We start from the raw sequence: 18,321 nt of genomic DNA, 5'->3' as shown, positions 1-18,321 counted from the left end.
CTCGCTCTCTCTCTCTGTTGCGCGCTCTCTCACTCTCTCTCTGTCGCTCTCTCTCTCTCTCTGTCGCGCGCTCTCTCACTCTCTCTCTCTGTCGCTCTCTCTCTCTGTCGCAATCTCTCTCACGCTCAATCTCTCTCTCTCACGCGCACATATACACAGTCTCATGTTCCTCTGAGCTGTTAATTGAATTGACTGAATAAACGGAGTTGACAGTGGCACTGAGGGTTGTTTTGTGTTTGCCAACCAACGCAGGTCGGAGGAGTCCTTTCAGCAGTACTTCAGTGAGATGCCTTGGTTGGCAGTCCCATACTCAGACGAGGCCCGACGATCACGACTCAACAGACTCTTCGGAATACAAGGTACAATACTCTCTGATGTCTCCTCCTGTACTCATATACTGTAGTCCTCCTGGACATGAGGCTCAGAGTGGGTATCAAACACTAACTGTCTGGCTTAATAATGTGTTGATGTGGAGAAGCGGCCTAATGGCAGTCAGCTCTACTCTGTGTGCTGTTCTGTGCTGGGTCTGGGTAGGGAACAGTGAACATAGCCCTGAAGCTGAAGGAATGTGGGCTGGTAATCAAATTTACTGTTCCGCTCACTGAGTAAGGGTCATTTCTCTCTCTCTCTCTTTCTTTTTCCCTCTACCCAAGCCTTTTTCTCTATAATCCCCCCCTTCTCTCTCGCTAACGCCCCACCTCTCTATCCCCCTCTTCTTCTCGCTAACGTCCCACCACCATCTCTCTCCTCTCTCTCTCTCTCTCTCTCTGTCTCTGTGTCTCTCTGTGTGTGTAGAGGGGAGTAGTGTGGTTGTAGTCAAAATGCTGGCTCATTGCCTCTTCTGGCTGGAATGTTCAGAATGCTTGCAGGACTGGTCGGTACTGCCCCGTTTCCCCATTCAAACCCCTGCTATTCACACTGACCCCCACCCATCACCACAAACACACACCCTTCCTCCCAGCCAAACACACACTGTGCACTCTCTGTCTGTTTCTGATAAGGCTGTTAATACGGCAGTGAGATTGTAATCTGAAAGACAGTGGGAGAGAAAAGGGTCGGGCGTTATGAAAGATCTCCTGAACAGGGGACGCAGCTGGAGTCTGAGCAGAGAGATGGATGGAGAGAGGGAGGGAACTGGAGAGAGAGAGAGAGACAGAGAGCAGAGGCCGGTCACACAGATAAACAGTGGGAAAGATACAGCCATACGTGGTGAAAGCAACTGGCAAACATGGAAAAACAGGAGGGGAGGTGGCAGTGGCAAAATCTACAATTCATGATTGTTCGCTCTCCCTGTTTCTATCTCTTTTTTTCTTCCACCATGCCCCCCCCCCTCTCTTCCCCCCTCTTTCCCTCCCTCCCCCCTCTTTCCCTCCCCCCTCTTTCCCTCTCTCCCCAGGTATTCCCACCCTTATTCTGCTGGATGCGGAGGGTCACATGATCACGCGACAGGGCCGTGTGGAGGTGCTGAATGACCCAGAGTGTCGGCTCTTCCCCTGGCACCCCCGGCCCGTACTGGAGCTCAGCGAGTCCAACGCTGTGCAGCTCCACGAGGGGCCCTGCCTCGTGCTCTTTGTGGGTGAGTAGATAAGTGGATGAACATTTCAATGTCAGTCCCTACCGTGGACCTCCATGAGAGGCCCTACCTCGTGCTCTTTGTGGGTGAATGGAGGAGCATTCAGCGCTGGTTTCTACCAAAACAATCCTTCAGACTATGTATAGTAATACATTCTAAAGAATATCGTGCAAGTAGTAAAAGTGAACAGATCAGTTGTAGGGCCACATGCTATTTTAAAGGTTGAGAACATGCACAAGTAGGGTAGAGCGAAGGAGCAGAAGAAAATGGTTATTCTGTCTGTCTGTCTGTCTGTTAGGCTGTTAGCAGTGAGAGAGATGGCAGAGATGGATGCCATGCTCTACTAAGTGGCTCAGGCCAAAGTGGACAGGACAGCCATCAGGCCAGATGACACAATAATACAGCAATGTGAGAATGGAGTGACCGGGTGCACACTGATGACCTCATGATTTCAGGCCACCCTGAGATCAGATCCAAAGGGGTCAGCCACAGACCATCTGCTCTCCTCCTTTTGTCTCCTCACTCGTCTGCTCATCTGTCCATTCACTCACCCCCCCTCCTGTCCTGTTCTCACTTGTCTTTTCACTCATCTGCTGATTTATCTTCACATTCTTTCTCCATCCTGGTCTTCATGCCTTCACACCCAGTTATCTCTCTCTCTCTCTCTCTCTCTCACTCTCACTCTCCACTCTCACTCTCACTCTCACTCTCACTCTCACTCAGATGCGGAGGAGGAGGGAGAGCTGGAGCCGGCAAAGGAGCTGATCCAGCCAATCGCAGAGAAGATCATGGCTAAGTACAAAGCCAAGGAGGAGGAGACACCACTGCTCTTCTTCGTGGCTGGAGAGGTTAGATAGTGGATACATGCACGCAAGCACACAGACCTCCAGCTGACCTAGATGAGAATATTCACACCTGATGAAATCTGTCTTTGCTTCTGGCGTTTTAGTTGTTTTGCATTCCTGTCTCATGTACTGTACGTCTCCTCTACTGTGGGCGTCTGTGTGTGTTTGGTTGTTGCTATGTTCTGGCATGATGTACCATCTGGTTTAGTTATCACATATCATAATCCTCTGGTAGAGAACATGCCTCTACTCAAAAACCGACACAGAAATAAGCTACAGTATAATGTCAGAGGGGCCGTTTCTGAGGGATGAAACCCCCATGGCCCAGAATTCAGCTGGCCGTCTGTCTGATAATAGATGTTCTCCCTCTCCGCAGAACAGCTGTGCACCTCTCCCTCCCAAATCCCTCAATCTCCCCTCCATATACTCCTGGATCCTCTATCTCCCCTCGATCCATCCGCTCGCCCACTCAGTGCGGGAGGGAACATGGAGTTTTCATAACTCTTATCTCTTGTTATTCCTTGTCATCCTTTCTAGAGCTTGTGGAGTTAGCAGCAGGGGCAGACGTAATTACCAGATTAGCTAGCTCCCCTCCTCCTCCTCTCCTCCTCTTCCCCGCTCACAGGGCTCAGAGCTCGGGGAGGTCAGGACTGTGTCCCATGTCAGATGATTTAGGTTTCAGCCTTGGGGGACTGCACAGGTGCTCCCTCTCTGTCCTGTCTGACCCTCTGCATGGCTGCCTGAGGCCACTCTGCCCTCATGACAGCCTTGAAATGCCACGGCCACAGACAGACCGAAGGACGCTCACGTTCACATGTCACAGACAGGCGCTGGGGCTAAGACTACATACTAACACCTTCTCTCTTTACCGTTCACTTGTTTGGGGATTTGTTGCATATTGAATGGTATTTCTGTTAATCTGGACTCGACCCATTCTAATGAATGCTTTCTAGGTGCATGTTCAATCTGTGCTAGACCAGGCCCTGTCTGCCAGCTGCTGTGCTGGGGAAGGTTTACTGTATCAGTGAGACAGCACTATGCTGGCAGCCCCACAGGGAGAGCCTGGCCTGCAGAAAATGAGAAGGGATCTCACCCTATAAGTCACACATGGGCTGAGAGAAACTGACTGGCAATCTACAGTAGGACCATTGGAAGACACCCTATTCACACAGAACATTCATGGGGATTGATATGTGTGATTGCAATAAAGATGTCTACTTGAATTTATACTTTTTCTATCAAGTACACTACATGACCAAAGGTATGTGGACACTTGCTCGTCGAACATCTCATTCCAAAATCATGGGCATTAATATGGAGTTGGTCCCCGCTTTGCTGCTATGACAGCCTCTACTCTTCTGGGAAGACTTTCCACTAGATGTTGGAACATTGCTGCGGGGACTTGCTTCCATTCAGCCACAAGAGCATTAGTGAGGTTGGGCACTGATGTTGGGCGATTAGGCCTGGCTCGCAGTCGGCGTTCCAATTCATCCCAAAGGTGTTCGATAGAGTTGAGGTCAGGGCTCTGCGCAGGCCAGTCAAGTTCTTCCACACCTATCTTGACAAACCATTTCTGTATGGATCTCGCTTCGTCCACGGGGGCATTGTCATGTTGAAACAGGAAAGGGCCTTCCCCAAACTGTTGCCACAAAGTTGGAAGCACAGAATTGTCTAGAATGTCATTGTAAGCTGTAGCGTTAAGATTTCCCTTCACTGGAACTAAGGGGCTTAACCCGAACCATGAAAAACAGCCCCAGACCATTATTCCTCCTCCACCAAATTTTACAGTTGGCCTATGCATTGGGGCAGGTAGCGTTCTCCTGGCATCTGCCAAACCCAGATTTGTCCGTTGGACTGCCAGATGGTGAAGCGTGATTCATCACTCCAGAGAATGCTTTCCACTGCTCCAGAGTCGAATGGCGGCGAGCTTTACACCACTCCAGCCGACGCTTGGCATTGCGCATGGTGATCTTAGGCTTATGTGCGGCTGCTCGGCCAAGGAAACCCATTTCATGAAGCTCCCGACTAAAAGTTATTTTGCTGACGTTGCTTCCAGAGACAGTTTGGAACTCGGTAGTGAGTGTTGCAACCGAGGACAGACGATTTTTACGCGCTTTAGCACTTGGTGGTCCCGTTCTGTGAGCTGGTGAGCCATTGTTGCTCCTAAACGTTTCCATTTCACAATAACTGCACTTACAGTTGACCGGGGCAGCTCTAGCAGAGCAGAAATTTGATTTACTGACTTGTTGGAAAGGTGGCATCCTATGACGGTGCCACGTTGAAAGTCACTGAGCTCTTCAGTAAGGCCAAATCTACTGCCAATGTTTTCTATGGAGATTGCATGGCTGTGTGCTCGCTTTTATACACCTGCCGAATTCACGAATTTGAAGGGGTGTCCACATACTTTTGTGTGTGTATATGATGTTTTTTTTAAATTGACGGTATTTTCTATATAATTGCCTCTGAGATATTTGAGGTGTAGTTGTCTTCTTTCCCTTGACTCTTCCCAGGTTTAGCCAGGAATAGGAGATCCTGACAATAGTTTAGTCTGCCGCCCGTCTCACCTGCTAACCTCCCTGACCTCAGGGTACAAAGGTTGTGTAGACACAAAGGCCTGTGTCACACTGTGTGTTGTGAGCCAGACAGGTTGGCCTCTCCACTAGTTATTTACGTCCAAGCAGTGTGGTGTTCATAAAAACACTTGTCTCCTGTTTATCTTACTGGCAGTACAGTTCAACAGTTAGAAGAAATGAAACAATCATCAAGAAGCCAATACCCTCACAGGCAAATCCCTGTAATTTATAACAACAATATATCTATTGATTAAATAGTATGTTACATATAATACTTTTCACTAGTTCTAACAGCGCTTTAGAAGGGCGTTATCTTGCAAAGTATGTAAAGATACAGGGTCTAGCTGGCCTATATCCTATCCTTTGATAGTGATTCTCAGTGACTATGGGTTTCCTGAGTCTCCCAGTGATACAGACTGATAGGCCATTGTTCAGCTTATCATATCGCTGTGCCGATTGTATCCTGAATTTTACAACGCCTGGAGAATCCTCCAGGCTCTCAAGCTGACCAATCAGTAGGCTGCTGCCCAGGCCGTCTGGCCAATGGGAGCTTCTTATCTTGCAGGTCCTTGTCTGATGACCGTTGTCTACTCAGTGGAATGCCACAGTGCTACAATGGGCAGAATAAACCTGACATTGTGAAGCAGTAGGTTCCATACGGTGAACACACACAGGAGCCTTATCACGGCAGTCAGTCAGTGACTGCAGGCCAGACATAGCAGAGCTACTCTTTGTTCAGAGCTGGGCTGGAGAGGGCGGGGGCTGGCCTCTCTCTCCTTCTCTCACGGCTGGACTGGTTGCTTCTTATGAAGAACAGTTTACACAGGGTTAGCAGCTACACAAAGGAAGATGCAAGACTTCCCACAGAGAAGAAGACAGCCAGGGAGATTACATATCTTCATACCTAAGAGGCTGGGAGGCCACACTGACAGACAGACTCCTCTGTGATTTCTCTTTCGGTGGTTCCTTTCTAAGGTGATGCCCGAGGATGTATCTTCAATCTGAGCTTGCAAGAGAAGCCTTTAGGGAGGATGTGAGGAGTCACAGATTTTTAAAGCTTGAGAATGTAGCTTGTGGCTGCATGAATCATCCATTAAACATCCTCATAAGTGTAGCAATTACTTTCATTGGATTTTTTTATGAACTCGAATAGGTTTTAGACTCGATGATCTGCTCCCAGATCAGATGGTAGAGATTCAGAGGAAGTGAGCTCTCCAGATCTTACATGCCACAGGATAACTCAACTGTTCTGCAACAAGTTGAGGTCAAACTTTGTGTTGGCATACATACTTGTCCATTTTAGGTAGCAAAGCGGCCAAGCTGCTCTTTGAGAGGTCTGAGAGCTGATTGGGCAGTTTAATCCATTTAGGTTGAATCGTTTTACTGCCATTTTGCCAGATAACAGGAGTGTTAGTCCAAAAAAGAAAGGAAAACATTTGTGAAAAGCTGTGATTTAATGTGTCAAGCCTTTGCGACAGTGCCACCCTATGGTTATTTCCTGTAACTTCTGTATTGTTTAAAATCTTTTCCATATGAAATCGCTTCAATCTTCAATCTCTTCCAGAGAGGCTTAGTTGAGGGGAAGTCGGCTCATCCTGTCATGAGGAAGGGAGAGACCAACTCATACTAGTCTGGCGACAGGTAGCCTAGTGGTTAAGAGCGTTGAGCCACTTAATGAAAGGTTGCTGGTTCGAATCCCCGAGCTGACTAGGTGAAAAATATGTCGGTGCCCTTGAGGAAGGCACCTAACCCTCATTTATCCAGTAAATCACTCTGGTTAAGAGCGTCTGCTAAATTATGTAAATGACAGAGCTGAAGTATGTGAGCTCACATAAGTCAACACTTAAAATTCTCTTTAACATTTAGAAGAAAAGTCTTGACTGACTGGAACGAATTCAGCTTTGTTGAAGTGGGGAAAAGCTTCCTCTAAGATTACTAACTGAAATGACATGCTATTGCAAGTATTGCCATAAAGTGCCTGTTATTTTCTCTCTGAATAATTGATAGCCCCTCCAAGTGAGTGGGCTGGGGAGCTGCTGCCTGTCTGCTGTGGTGTTATAGTGAGTTATTCCTGCTGTCTTATGATTCTAGGGCCTGTCTGTAATTCCCAGTTGTTAAAGAGGTGAGATCAAGCCTGGGGCTGAACAAGGCTTGGATCTGTGTTTGAGGGCTTGTAAAAAGACATTCAGGAAGTGACATAGGTCTGTCCCCACTAACTCTGTCGTCAAAGCTCCACCACACGCCCTTTTTTACTATTTCTCACCAGACATGAGGGAATACACCACTCTCTTCTTCTCCCCCTCTCCTTCTCACCCACGCGTACACTATCCAAATACGCTGTGATGTGTCTCTGAAGCTTCCCAGCCTTGTAGTCCGTGAGTGAGGCTTTGAAGGGAGGGATGTTGTTGGACCCCCCCAGTGCATGACGGAACCCTGGCTAGCTGGGCTCACTGCCTGCAGGAGGAGAGAGAATAAAGAGATCCCCAGTCTTCAAAACCAAGCAGACATTAATGAGACTATCACCTTGAGTTGTGAATTTATTGAGTAATATTGTGTGCTGTCCTAGTTTTATTACCAAAATCAAGTCATAACTGATTGAAGCAATTATGTTTTTATATTCGTTCATAAGGATGTTAGCAGTTATCTAGCAATTCCTTTTCCATGACACACAGGATAAACTGTTGTTGATAATATGTAGGCTAGGCTACTTCACATGTAATCATGTCATCACTTCACTTTGTCATACAACTCCTTCCCCAGGCATAACTGCTACCGCATATAGACAGGTTTGACAGAGAGCCAGCTGGTAGACAAGATTGTCATATATGATCATGACTGACCTGTCTGTTTGTTCCCAGGATGACATGAGTGACTCCCTGCGTGACTACACCAACCTCCCAGAGGCAGCGCCCCTGCTCACCATCCTGGACATGTCTGCCCGGGCCAAGTATGTTAAGGACGTGGAGGAGATCACACAGGCCGTGGTGGAGACCTTTGTCCAAGACTTCCTGGCTGAGAAGCTCAAACCAGAGCCCATCTAGAGAGCACACTTAGGGTGTATCCCAAATGGCACCCTATTCCCTACATAGTGCACTACTTTTGACCAGGGCCCATACTCCTGGTCAAAAGCAGTGCACTATATAGGGAATAGGGTGCCATTTGGGACACACACCTAGGAACCTGCGGGACTGAAACCCACACCTCCATCAAACCCTGACCTCCCGGCTACCACCACCAGCCTCCTCTCCCGTCTCCCCCCTTTGTCAGACTGTCAGAGAAAGGTCTCACTTTTTACTGACATTAACCTTTTTTAGACATGTCTTTCTCTCATGGAGTCTTCTTCTCCTGTGGTGCCTTGCATTGACTATAGCCCCTACAGTAATATATGGAGATTCTGTTGCTTTTTGGCTTCCAATAGCTTATTTTTTTATCAGTTTCATTATTAGTATGTCTTGATACTAGAAGAAACCACACAATGTTGACCCAATGGACTTGACATTTCACAATGTCTCTTTAGTACCTTTGTTGAACCCTCATTGCTTTTGTTTTCCAAAATGTGCTGAGAAAGAATAAAATGATTGCAACAAATTTTCTAAGTTCTGTAGTTGTAATTTACAAGTATGCAGTGAAGAAAATGTCCTGAACTTCAGTTGAATGTAACGGTCTGGTCTGTCTCATTGTTCTTCTCTGTTTAAGGTGCTGAATAATAGTATGACCGCTGTGCATACAGTATAGACCTAACAATGTTATGATTTCCCTGTTTTAAAAGGTCATTTTGTCTGTATTTGCTTGTTTTGTATTGCATCTGGCTTTGTGTGTTATGGGATTTCAAATACTATTCACTTGTCTTGTTCTATCATGAAATGAGTGATAGTCATCTCTACCCAATTGTTATGTTACCATCTCAACCACCATGACATTTAAGAGGATTTTCTGTGAAGATCCCTTCTTGAAAAGGCCAGATATTTTTGAAGGCACGAAAATGGCATTAAAATCCATCTTAGTTGCTAAGTGTTGGAGGTATGAATTCACATTTGTCACTCCCTGGTTGGCTCTAGTCATGACTTCACAGCCATTAAAATTCACTATTAAGCGCAACTGTCTTATGTTGTCAACTTCCTCTATCCATGAGGCCAGTTCTCATTCACTTGGTCAAACAGTTTTATTCCATTGAGAGCAAATGTATTTTAGACGGTATAAGCTTGGTATCACCTCTACATGTGTGCATTATTTATATATAATGCATCATGACTCCAGAAATAATGTTACCATTTATATATTTATAATTTAAAAAACAAAACCAAGTGTACTATGTCAGGCTTTGTACACAACCCATTTATTTACAGTATAAGAAGTATTTCATACCTTTCACATTACATTCTGTGCTTTTTTACCCTCCAACTTCATAACATACAGTAAATGTTCTCAGAAGTTGCTTCAGGCACCACCTTGTGGTTACTACGATAATTGCTTTCATAGGCCCGTCAGTGAAAATGTTAGATGGACAGGTTATTTCCCTTGCTAAACAGACACACTTAGCACATGTCCAATAGTGTCCAGTATAGATATTAAGCAGTCATTTTGCATGGCAGCAGTTTAGTCATAACTTGCAGGAAATCTAGTAGCCAACTGCATGTGGAGACTAAGTGAAGCTTCTAAAGCCACACTGGCAGGAATTTTGGAAGACATTATGAAGGAAATATGCAGACAGGAAAGAACATACATTTCACATTGTGGAAATTCTGTCACTCATTTTCAGCCAAACACTGTGTTGAATATGGAAATTAAATCCATCCATATGATTCAGTCTGACATGAGGTACAGTGAAGTGGTGTCGCGCAGTCTATAATGTATGCATGGAAAAAGTGACCAACACCAGGAATAACATGTCCGTTACACTCAAAATGGCTTCCAGGAAAATCATGGAAATTGCTCTTTAGACTTAGCTTTCCTCCCAGACGTCTCCATTAGGTTTAACAGTTGCCTTCTGCCTTCAAACAGGAGAATGCTGGCTGCCATGGCTGAGTTGAGACTGTCCACTCCAGGGACCACAGGGATAAACAGTCTTTGACCAGCAGTTCTCTCAGCCAATTGGACGGCTTCCAGACTTAGTCCATGAGTCTCTCCACCAATCACTAGGCCTGTGTTCCCCTGAGCCCAGCCCTCATGGTACAACTTGGTCTCCACTCTTGGAAGTGACAGTTCGGAGTCTGATTCATATTCCTCATAGCGCATGTCTTTACGATTAGGCCTGCTACTCACCCACCCATAGTCCCCCGCCTTTGAAGGTTTGTTGGACTGGTTTGCTTCCATGTCCTCAGCTACTTCTCTCTCAGAGCCACTGCAGTTATCTGCCACGTGGACAGTCACATTCTTTGGCAGCTGGTTTTGAACGTTGTCCCAGTCCAAGCTGGGGAAGATGGGGAGGCAGAAATGGGCACCCATCGCTGCTCGCAGCACCTTAGGTTCACAGGCGTCCACACAGCCTGTGAAAAGAGACATACATGATACTTAGTGAAAGGTGCACAGGTTCATACACTGTAATTCCTCACTATCAACTCCACTCAAAATGGCATCATTGACTTGAATAGTGTGTAACATTTCTATGACTTGGATTATACCCATCTCCAGTTTATCATCATGACATACCCTTGGTGAGCAGGACATTGTGGCAGCCTGCAGCGACAGCACAGCGCAGGATGGTGCCCAGGTTCCCAGGATCCCGCACGTTGTCACAGATCAGGGACAGCGGCACAGACTGACCACGCTGGTCCTGAGGGAATGTCAGCCGGGATGGGTCTGGCCGAGAAAATATGGCTACAAGGGGAAAGCGTTGTCAATATACAGTCCTTATTCTCAACAATATACAGTAGTATGTAGAACAACTTCAAAATTATTCTGAAAATGAAAACATGCAGCCTGTCATACCTATCACTCCCTGTGGAGTTACAAGGTCAGACCAGATCTTGATGTCCTCAAACTTGACTTTGACCAGAGTGGCCCTCTTCAGTTTGTCCAAGGGGAGCTCACACAGTCTGTCCACAGAACTGAAGAACACCATCTGAGGGTTGGCTCCAGCAGCCAGGGCATCGCAGATCAGACGTCTCCCCTCTAACAGGATCTTACCCTGGTGCTCCCGAAACGTCCTGGAGCGAGCCACACTCACCACCCTCCTGGGAGATGGAGAGAGGATAGAAGAGGTCAAGATAGGCTATCTGGGCTGAACATCAGCTATCAAACAAAGCCTACATGCAAACATATCACAGTCCCGTAGTTACTAGACCTCTACTAGCCACTATAATTAAAGAGGATATATTCACTCAACTATCATATCATAACATATGGTCGATAGCCAACATGCACTGAGACTTACGCCAATCGTTTGTCACCAGGGAAGGCCCTTTCGAATTTGAGGCCACCTAGTTGGTCCTTCAGATTGGTTGTATGTTCCGACGTTGAGGATGCATTGCCATTTCTGGACCTACATAACATGCTGAAAACACTTTTATCAGTTTTCTCATTTTTTAAATTTGCGTTGACTGTGTACTCCCTCACTTTGGACGCAACTCTCTGAGACTGCTTGTTGACGATTTGATCTGACCTCTGTTTCGTTGTTGATGTCGTCTCACTATCAGGATACAACACCTTCACAGGTCTCCTTTTCAATGCTCGCACGTATCTCTTTGAATTGACGATACAGTCGTTGCATTTTTTCAGAATATTACTTCGTTCTGCTGTAAGAAGATGCCAAAACATGCCTCTAACGAACGCCGCCATCTTTGCTACAACAGCAAGAAGAGGGCGTGGTAACATTCGAAAGTGCCATGACGATTGGTTGGTTTATACCATACAAAAAAAAGGGGGGGGGCGTTAATCCAAGTAAAACGTGTTTTATGTTGGTAATACTGATCTGTAAAACAATATTAGATGCTTAACTTTTATTTTAAATACTCCTCGTTATCTTGAGATAGATTTGTGATCTGCGATTGAGTGGCAAATCATTTTAACCGTACCGAAAATGTTGTCTTCCATATAATCGATACCAGAGCAATCGATTGCAAGGATCCTCAATCGACGTATACAAACTGAGTTTGATATATAATGGTATAATAGCACATGGCAAACTCACCTGCGTTATTATGGCATTGAGGCGAGCCTTGCATTTCGTTTTCAAAGTGGGTGACAGAAGCAAAACGGCCACCTTTTACCGAGATGTGCTCGGCATGAAGGTACATTTTCAGCTCTTTCGTAGAACATCCTTAAATGGATTTCACTTGCACAGAGTGTACCACTGTTTCATTCGTTTGTTATGATTGTGCTTCAATGTTGTTCATTGTGCTGTAAACTCACGTGATATTGGGGACTAGATCACTGTTTTGCCAAAATGTCAAAATCACTGATTTTATTTCAGATTTTGCGTCACGAAGAGTTTGAAGAGGGATGCAAGGCCACTTGTAATGGGTAGGCAGGCTGTCCACTTTACTGTTCAAACTTCACCTTGAATCGGACTTTGGTCGGCTAACACCTCTTGTGAAAATTTATTGATTGAATTACTTGTTGTGTAACAATACAGTCTCGCTCGCTCTCACATATGATGCCCTACTTGCTTGTGTGTGTTCAGCCCTTATGATGGAAAATGGAGCAAGACAATGGTCGGCTTTGGTCCAGAGGATGATCACTTTGTGGCTGAACTGACCTACAATTATGGAGTGGGAGAATATCGCCTTGGCAATGACTTCCTGGTAAGTGAATGGTTATTCATGAACACTCAATATTGATATATAGTTTTTAACCCAATCCTAACTCAATGTATGCCACCATGTCTTTATTTCAGGGTCTGACTCTGCAGTCTAGCCAGGCTGTCAGCAATGCTAAGCGGCTTGGTTGGCCCCTCACTGAGGTTGGAAAGGCCCTCTATCTGGCTGAGGCCCCAGGAGGTTATCGCTTCTACCTGGTGGACAAACAACAGCCTCCCAATGGTTGGTCAATAGTGCTTTGCACATAAGATCATTGCTTTAGTAGACTGTAAAGTAGAGTAGTAGACTATAGCCTACTGGGTTTATTTTTAAGTCCAGGAGGAAATGAATTAACCTGGGTACCAGTCTTTATGCCATCATGCCAATCCTTGCCACTCCTTGTCATGCCATGTTTGGCTTACATGGAGTAGGCAAGAGCACAAACGGATCTGGAACCAGTCTAGATATGAATACTCCTTACATTCAGGTAACTGCCAAAATAAAGGAAACAATAATATAGTTTCTTAAGAGTGTTGGATCACCACGAGCCGCCAGAACAGCTTTAATACGCCTTGGCATAGATTCTACAAGTGTCTGGAACTCTATTGGAGGGCTATGACACCATTCTTCCACGAGAAATTCCATCATTTGGTGTTTTGTTGATGGTGGAAAACGCTGTCTCAGGCGCCACTCCAGAATCTCCCATAAGTGTTAAATTGGGTTGAGATCTGATGACTGAGAGACACACACACACCCTTTAAACCCCCTATGCTCCTTTGATACCCCTCTTTCAAAGTCACTGAGATCTCTTCTAGCCATGGTAGCCAGAATAATGGGCAACTGGGCATTTTTATACATGACCCTAAGCATGATGGGATGTTAATTGCTTAATTAACTCAGGAACCACACCTGTGTTTTTCACTTGGTTAAAGATCCTGTACAGAAGGTGTGTCTGGCAGTGTCTGACCTGCAGAAATCAACACACTACTGGTCCTCCCTTCTGGGGATGAAGGTGATAGAGAGAAGTGAGGAGAAGAAGACTGTGCTGATGGGATTCGCAGACTCTCAGGTCGGTGGTGGCACCTTAATAGGGGAGGACGGGCTCGTGGTAATGGCTGGAGTGAAATTAGTGGAATGGTATCCATATAGTTGATGACATTCCATTTGCTCCGTTCCAGCCATTATTATGAGCCGTCTTCCCCTCAGCAGCCTCCTGTGTTCTACAGTTAGAACATGACTGTGTGTTTGCATGAATTGATAAGATGGTGCTAATGCTAGGTGTGTGCACTTTTCTGTATATTTGCAGTGTAAACTAGAGCTTCACAACATTGGTGGGACAGTAGATCATGGGACAGCCTTCGGGCGGATAGCATTCTCTTGTCCACGTGAGCAGGTGAAGTAATAGACCCTTTTCCAGTACACGACACACTGACGTCACGCGCAGAAGCCATCGCCATCTGCGCCCATTCAACATTGCCTAGATTAAAGTTTTTATTACTTCTAAACAAAATAACTTTTTGGGGTTCTCATATGCTTACAATGATGTTTTGATTCTTGCTTGAACAGTTGCTAAGATTATATTTGGTTGTGATCTTTGTAAAATAACTATTTTGGATGCAGCAGTTGTTAACTAGAATGCTAACGCTCATTGATACAGTGGGGAAAAAAGTATTTAGTCAGCCACCAATGGTGCAAGTTCTCCCACTTAAAAAGATGAGAGAGGCCTGTAATTTTCATCATAGGTACATGTCAACTATGACAGACAAAATGAGAAAAAGAAATCCAGAAAATCACATTGTAGGATTTTTTTATGATTTTATTTGCAAATTATGGTGGAAAATAAGTATTTGGTCAATAACAAAAGTTTCTCAATACTTTGTTATATACCCTTTGTTGGCAATGACACAGGTCAAACGTTTTCTGTAAGTCTTCACAAGGTTTTCACACACTGTTGCTGGTATTTTGGCCCATTCCTCCATGCAAATCTCCTCTAGAGCAGTGATGTTTTGGGGCTGTCGCTGGGCAACACGGACTTTCAACTCCCTCCAAAGATTTTCTATGGGGTTGAGATCTGGAGACTGGCTAGGCCACTCCAGGACCTTGAAATGCTTCTTACGAAGCCACTCCTTCGTTGCCCGGGCGGTGTGTTTGGGATCATTGTCATGCTGAAAGACCCAGCCACGTTTCATCTTCAATGCCCTTGCTGATGGAAGGAGGTTTTCACTCAAAATCTCACGATACATGGCCCCATTCATTCTTTCCTTTACACGAATCAGTCGTCCTGGTCCCTTTGCAGAAAAACAGCCCCAAAGCATGATGTTTCCACCCCCATGCTTCACAGTAGGTATGGTGTTCTTTGGATGCAACTCAGCATTCTTTGTCCTCCAAACACGACGAGTTGAGTTTTTACCAAAAAGTTATATTTTGGTTTCATCTGACCATATGACATTCTCCCCAATCCTCTTCTGGATCATCCAAATGCACTCTAGCAAACTTCAGACGGGCCTGGACATGTACTGGCTTAAGCAGGGGGACACGTCTGGCACTGCAGGATTTGAGTCCCCTGGCGGCGTAATGTGTTACTGATGGTAGGCTTTTTTACTTTGGTCCCAGCTCTCTGCAGGTCATTCACTAGGTCCCCCCGTGTGGTTCTGGGATTTTTGCTCACCGTTCTTGTGATCATTTTGACCCCACGGGGTGAGATCTTGCGTGGAGCCCCAGATCGAGGGAGATTATCAGTGGTCTTGTATGTCTTCCATTTCCTAATAATTGCTCCCACAGTTGATTTCTTCAAACCAAGCTAAGCTGCTTACCTATTGCAGATTCAGTCTTCCCAGCCTGGTGCAGGTCTACAATTTTGTTTCTGGTGTCCTTTGACAGCTCTTTGGTCTTGGCCATAGTGGAGTTTGGAGTGTGACTGTTTGAGGTTGTGGACAGGTGTCTTTTATACTGATAACAAGTTCAAACAGGTGCCATTAATACAGGTAACGAGTGGAGGACAGAGAAACCTCTTAAAGAAGAAGTTACAGGTCTGTGAGAGCCAAAAATCTTGCTTGTTTGTAGGTGACCAAATACTTATTTTCCACCATAATTTGCAAATAAATTCATAAAAAAATCCTACAATGTGATTTTCTGGAAAAAAAATTCCTCAATTTGTCTGTCATAGTTGACGTGTACCTATGATGAAAATTACAGGCCTCTCTCATCTTTTTAAGTGGGAGAACTTGCACAATTGGTGGCTGACTAAATACTTTTTTCTCCCACTGTATAGACTGTAGCAAAAGCTAGCCAAAGAGACATTTTACTGGTTGAAGTTTAAGTGTTTTTTTAAGTATAATGCAGTTTATTTGCGATGAGGACACAAACATGATATTAAACAGGACATTCATACAAGTCTTAAAATCCAATTATAATCCAAAAGTAGTGTGAAATGCACTCATAAGCAAAATGTAAATAGAGGCTTTTTTTGCTGGCGTTCTATAAGAACTTCCCCTTGTTCTGCCACCAACTTGCGCGCATCGCCCTCGAGCGGCAATGTTTGCAAACACAGAAAGGGGTCTATACAATGCTATAAATTCTTCGTTTTTTTGCCCTACAGACTCTTTACATACATGCACACAGAAAGCAATATTCAACTATTTGTTTTATTATTTTTAGTTGGCAGATCTTGAAGCCCTGATGACAAAAGAAAACCATAAAATACTTACTCCCTTGGTTAGCCTGAACACTCCTGGGAAGGCTACAGTAGAAGTGGTCATTTTGGCTGATCCAGTGAGTACATTACCAAATAATTAACATGGGTAGCCTTTAAAAAAAATATATATTTTTTTTATTTATTTATTTTATTATTATATATATTATTTTTTTGGGGTGGGTAGATCAGCTTTAATACTGCAGATAGATTGTAACTTCCATCAATGTAATTGTCTGCATCACTTCCAATCCCCCATATGTTTATTTTCTTCTCGCAAATAGGGTAGACTTGATTAATTATAAATTCTCAACATAATAACTGTGGTCATCTGTGGTCTAGGATGCCCATGAGATCTGCTTTGTGGGAGATCAGGCATTCAGACAACTCTCCCAGATGGACCCCAGTGGAAATGCATTGCTGGATAAGGTTGGTATTTAGAAATATTATACAAATGAAACAATACTTTGCATTATCACAGAGTACATGCTCTTAATTTCTTACCCTAATTTATTTTCAGGCTATGGCTGAAGATAAAAGTGATGAGTGGTTTGCCAAGCACAACAAGCAGAAGGCTTCAGCATAAGTGCTTAGAACATAGCTGAGCTGTCATGGATCTACAGGACATTTCCAACCACTGTACCTGGATGTGTTTGTGAACACTCCAATAGAGGTGTAGAGCATGGGCTCTCTAATTGTCTGTACCTTTTGCCTCATATATGGTATTACCCTTCCAGCTGCACGATGTCAGTAGATTTTACTCAACCAGAAGTATTATTTTGAGATGCTTAGAATGAGACTGAAAGTGTAGCTGTATTTCAGTCATACTGTGGCAAAAGCTTGATGAACATGGACCACTTTTATATTAACCTTGTTTGTGTATGCATTGAAAAAAATCGTGCCTATTCAGCTCAATTAAATAAATAAAACACTGTAATAATTGTGACTTCATGAGAACAGTGAATTACAAGAATGCAAGTGTATGGTAGAAAAGTAATATCCATTTGAAGTCTTCACACTGCCAAATTGTAGGTCAAGTTTTGTGAAATGTGTAGACACTGCAGGTTGAAAAACCAATGAAAGGAGCGGGTATATGCATATCATGTGATGTTGAAGCTGTGTCATGCCATGTGTCATGCTCATTGAACTATCAAATGGGGATATCAAACTGAGCTATATCAAAAGGGAATGGCATTAACATTTTCTTAAAGATGGGAGAATTGCCTAACCTTCAACTACTCACTCCTACTACCATTTTCTAGTGATCCCCTTTCTTTGGCATGAGATGAATGACACTGAATAAGAAAGTGTCTAGTCCCTTATTAAACTAGCTGTTGTTGAGTGGTTATGCATAATAAAGAGGGAGAAGAATATGAAATCATTTTTGAATAAACTTGTGTGCACTGATTGAAAAGATGAGTTGAGTGTGAGGCGTTTCGAACTACGGGTTACAAATTAGTCGGCCATTTACATCTTGACTTTTTGATAGACTTTTTGGTTGTTTCTCCTCATCGCTCCTCTTTTCACAGTTGTGGACAACAAACCTAGAAGATGTTGCTGCTTTGCCACTGAAAATGTAAGGAGGATGAGAATCCTCCGGACGGGATAAAAACATTTGAGACTTTCGAGAGGTTGAAAAGGGGATTATACTTGTTACCAAACTACCACTCAGGTACAGCCGGATATAGGGAGGTCGTTATTTGCAGATGATGGTGCCTTATGGAAGAGGGGAAGAAATGTGCCATACATACAGTGGGGAAAAAAAGTATTTAGTCAGCCACCAATTGTGCAAGTTCTCCCAATTAAAAAGATGAGAGAGGCCTGTAATTTTCATCATAGGTACACGTCAACTATGACAGACAAAATGAGAGAGAAAAAATCCAGAAAATCACATTGTAGGATT

General features: G+C 44.4%; 3 protein-coding genes across 5 annotated transcripts in view; 2 read left to right on the top strand and 1 right to left on the bottom strand.

Moving 5' to 3' along the window:
- Positions 1 to 9,094, top strand: part of LOC121560016 (nucleoredoxin) — a 72,352-nt gene extending 63,258 nt beyond the window's left edge. For both annotated transcript variants that reach the window (XM_041873074.2, XM_041873083.2), the window contains exons 5-8: positions 253 to 359; positions 1,397 to 1,576; positions 2,297 to 2,421; positions 7,850 to 9,094. In XM_041873074.2, coding sequence (XP_041729008.1) covers positions 253 to 359; positions 1,397 to 1,576; positions 2,297 to 2,421; positions 7,850 to 8,032 — 595 coding nt within the window. In that variant the 3' untranslated portion in view covers positions 8,033 to 9,094. The remainder of the gene's footprint in view (positions 1 to 252; positions 360 to 1,396; positions 1,577 to 2,296; positions 2,422 to 7,849) is intronic.
- A 214-nt stretch (positions 9,095 to 9,308) lies between these two features.
- On the bottom strand, positions 9,309 to 11,783 carry LOC121560012 (rRNA methyltransferase 3A, mitochondrial-like). Its single transcript, XM_041873059.1, has 4 exons — positions 11,365 to 11,783; positions 10,920 to 11,164; positions 10,641 to 10,808; positions 9,309 to 10,477 (listed from the first exon to the last, which is right to left on the bottom strand). Exons 1-4 carry the CDS (start codon positions 11,766 to 11,768, stop codon positions 9,912 to 9,914), a joined length of 1,383 nt encoding a protein of 460 aa, XP_041728993.1. The 5' UTR covers positions 11,769 to 11,783; the 3' UTR covers positions 9,309 to 9,911.
- Positions 11,784 to 12,034: 251 nt separating this feature from the next.
- Positions 12,035 to 17,364, top strand: LOC121567047 (glyoxalase domain-containing protein 4-like). Of its 2 annotated transcripts, XM_041876987.1 has the most exons (9): positions 12,036 to 12,220; positions 12,403 to 12,452; positions 12,613 to 12,733; positions 12,826 to 12,970; positions 13,660 to 13,796; positions 14,034 to 14,120; positions 16,385 to 16,498; positions 16,761 to 16,847; positions 16,939 to 17,364. In XM_041876987.1, the coding sequence occupies exons 1-9, from the start codon at positions 12,131 to 12,133 to the stop codon at positions 17,002 to 17,004; spliced, it is 897 nt and encodes a 298-aa protein (XP_041732921.1). In that variant the 5' UTR covers positions 12,036 to 12,130; the 3' UTR covers positions 17,005 to 17,364. The 2 variants fall into 2 exon arrangements, with proteins under 2 accessions (XP_041732923.1, XP_041732921.1); XM_041876989.1 differs by lacking the exon at positions 16,385 to 16,498 and having other exon boundaries at positions 12,035 to 12,220.
- Positions 17,365 to 18,321: the final 957 nt, after the last annotated feature.

The sequence above is a fragment of the Coregonus clupeaformis genome, chromosome 6, assembly GCF_020615455.1.
Source record: "Coregonus clupeaformis isolate EN_2021a chromosome 6, ASM2061545v1, whole genome shotgun sequence".
Classification (NCBI taxonomy): Eukaryota; Metazoa; Chordata; class Actinopteri; order Salmoniformes; family Salmonidae; genus Coregonus; species Coregonus clupeaformis.
Note: the sequence above shows the minus strand (reverse complement) of the source record. Positions and strands in the feature narration are given on the sequence as shown.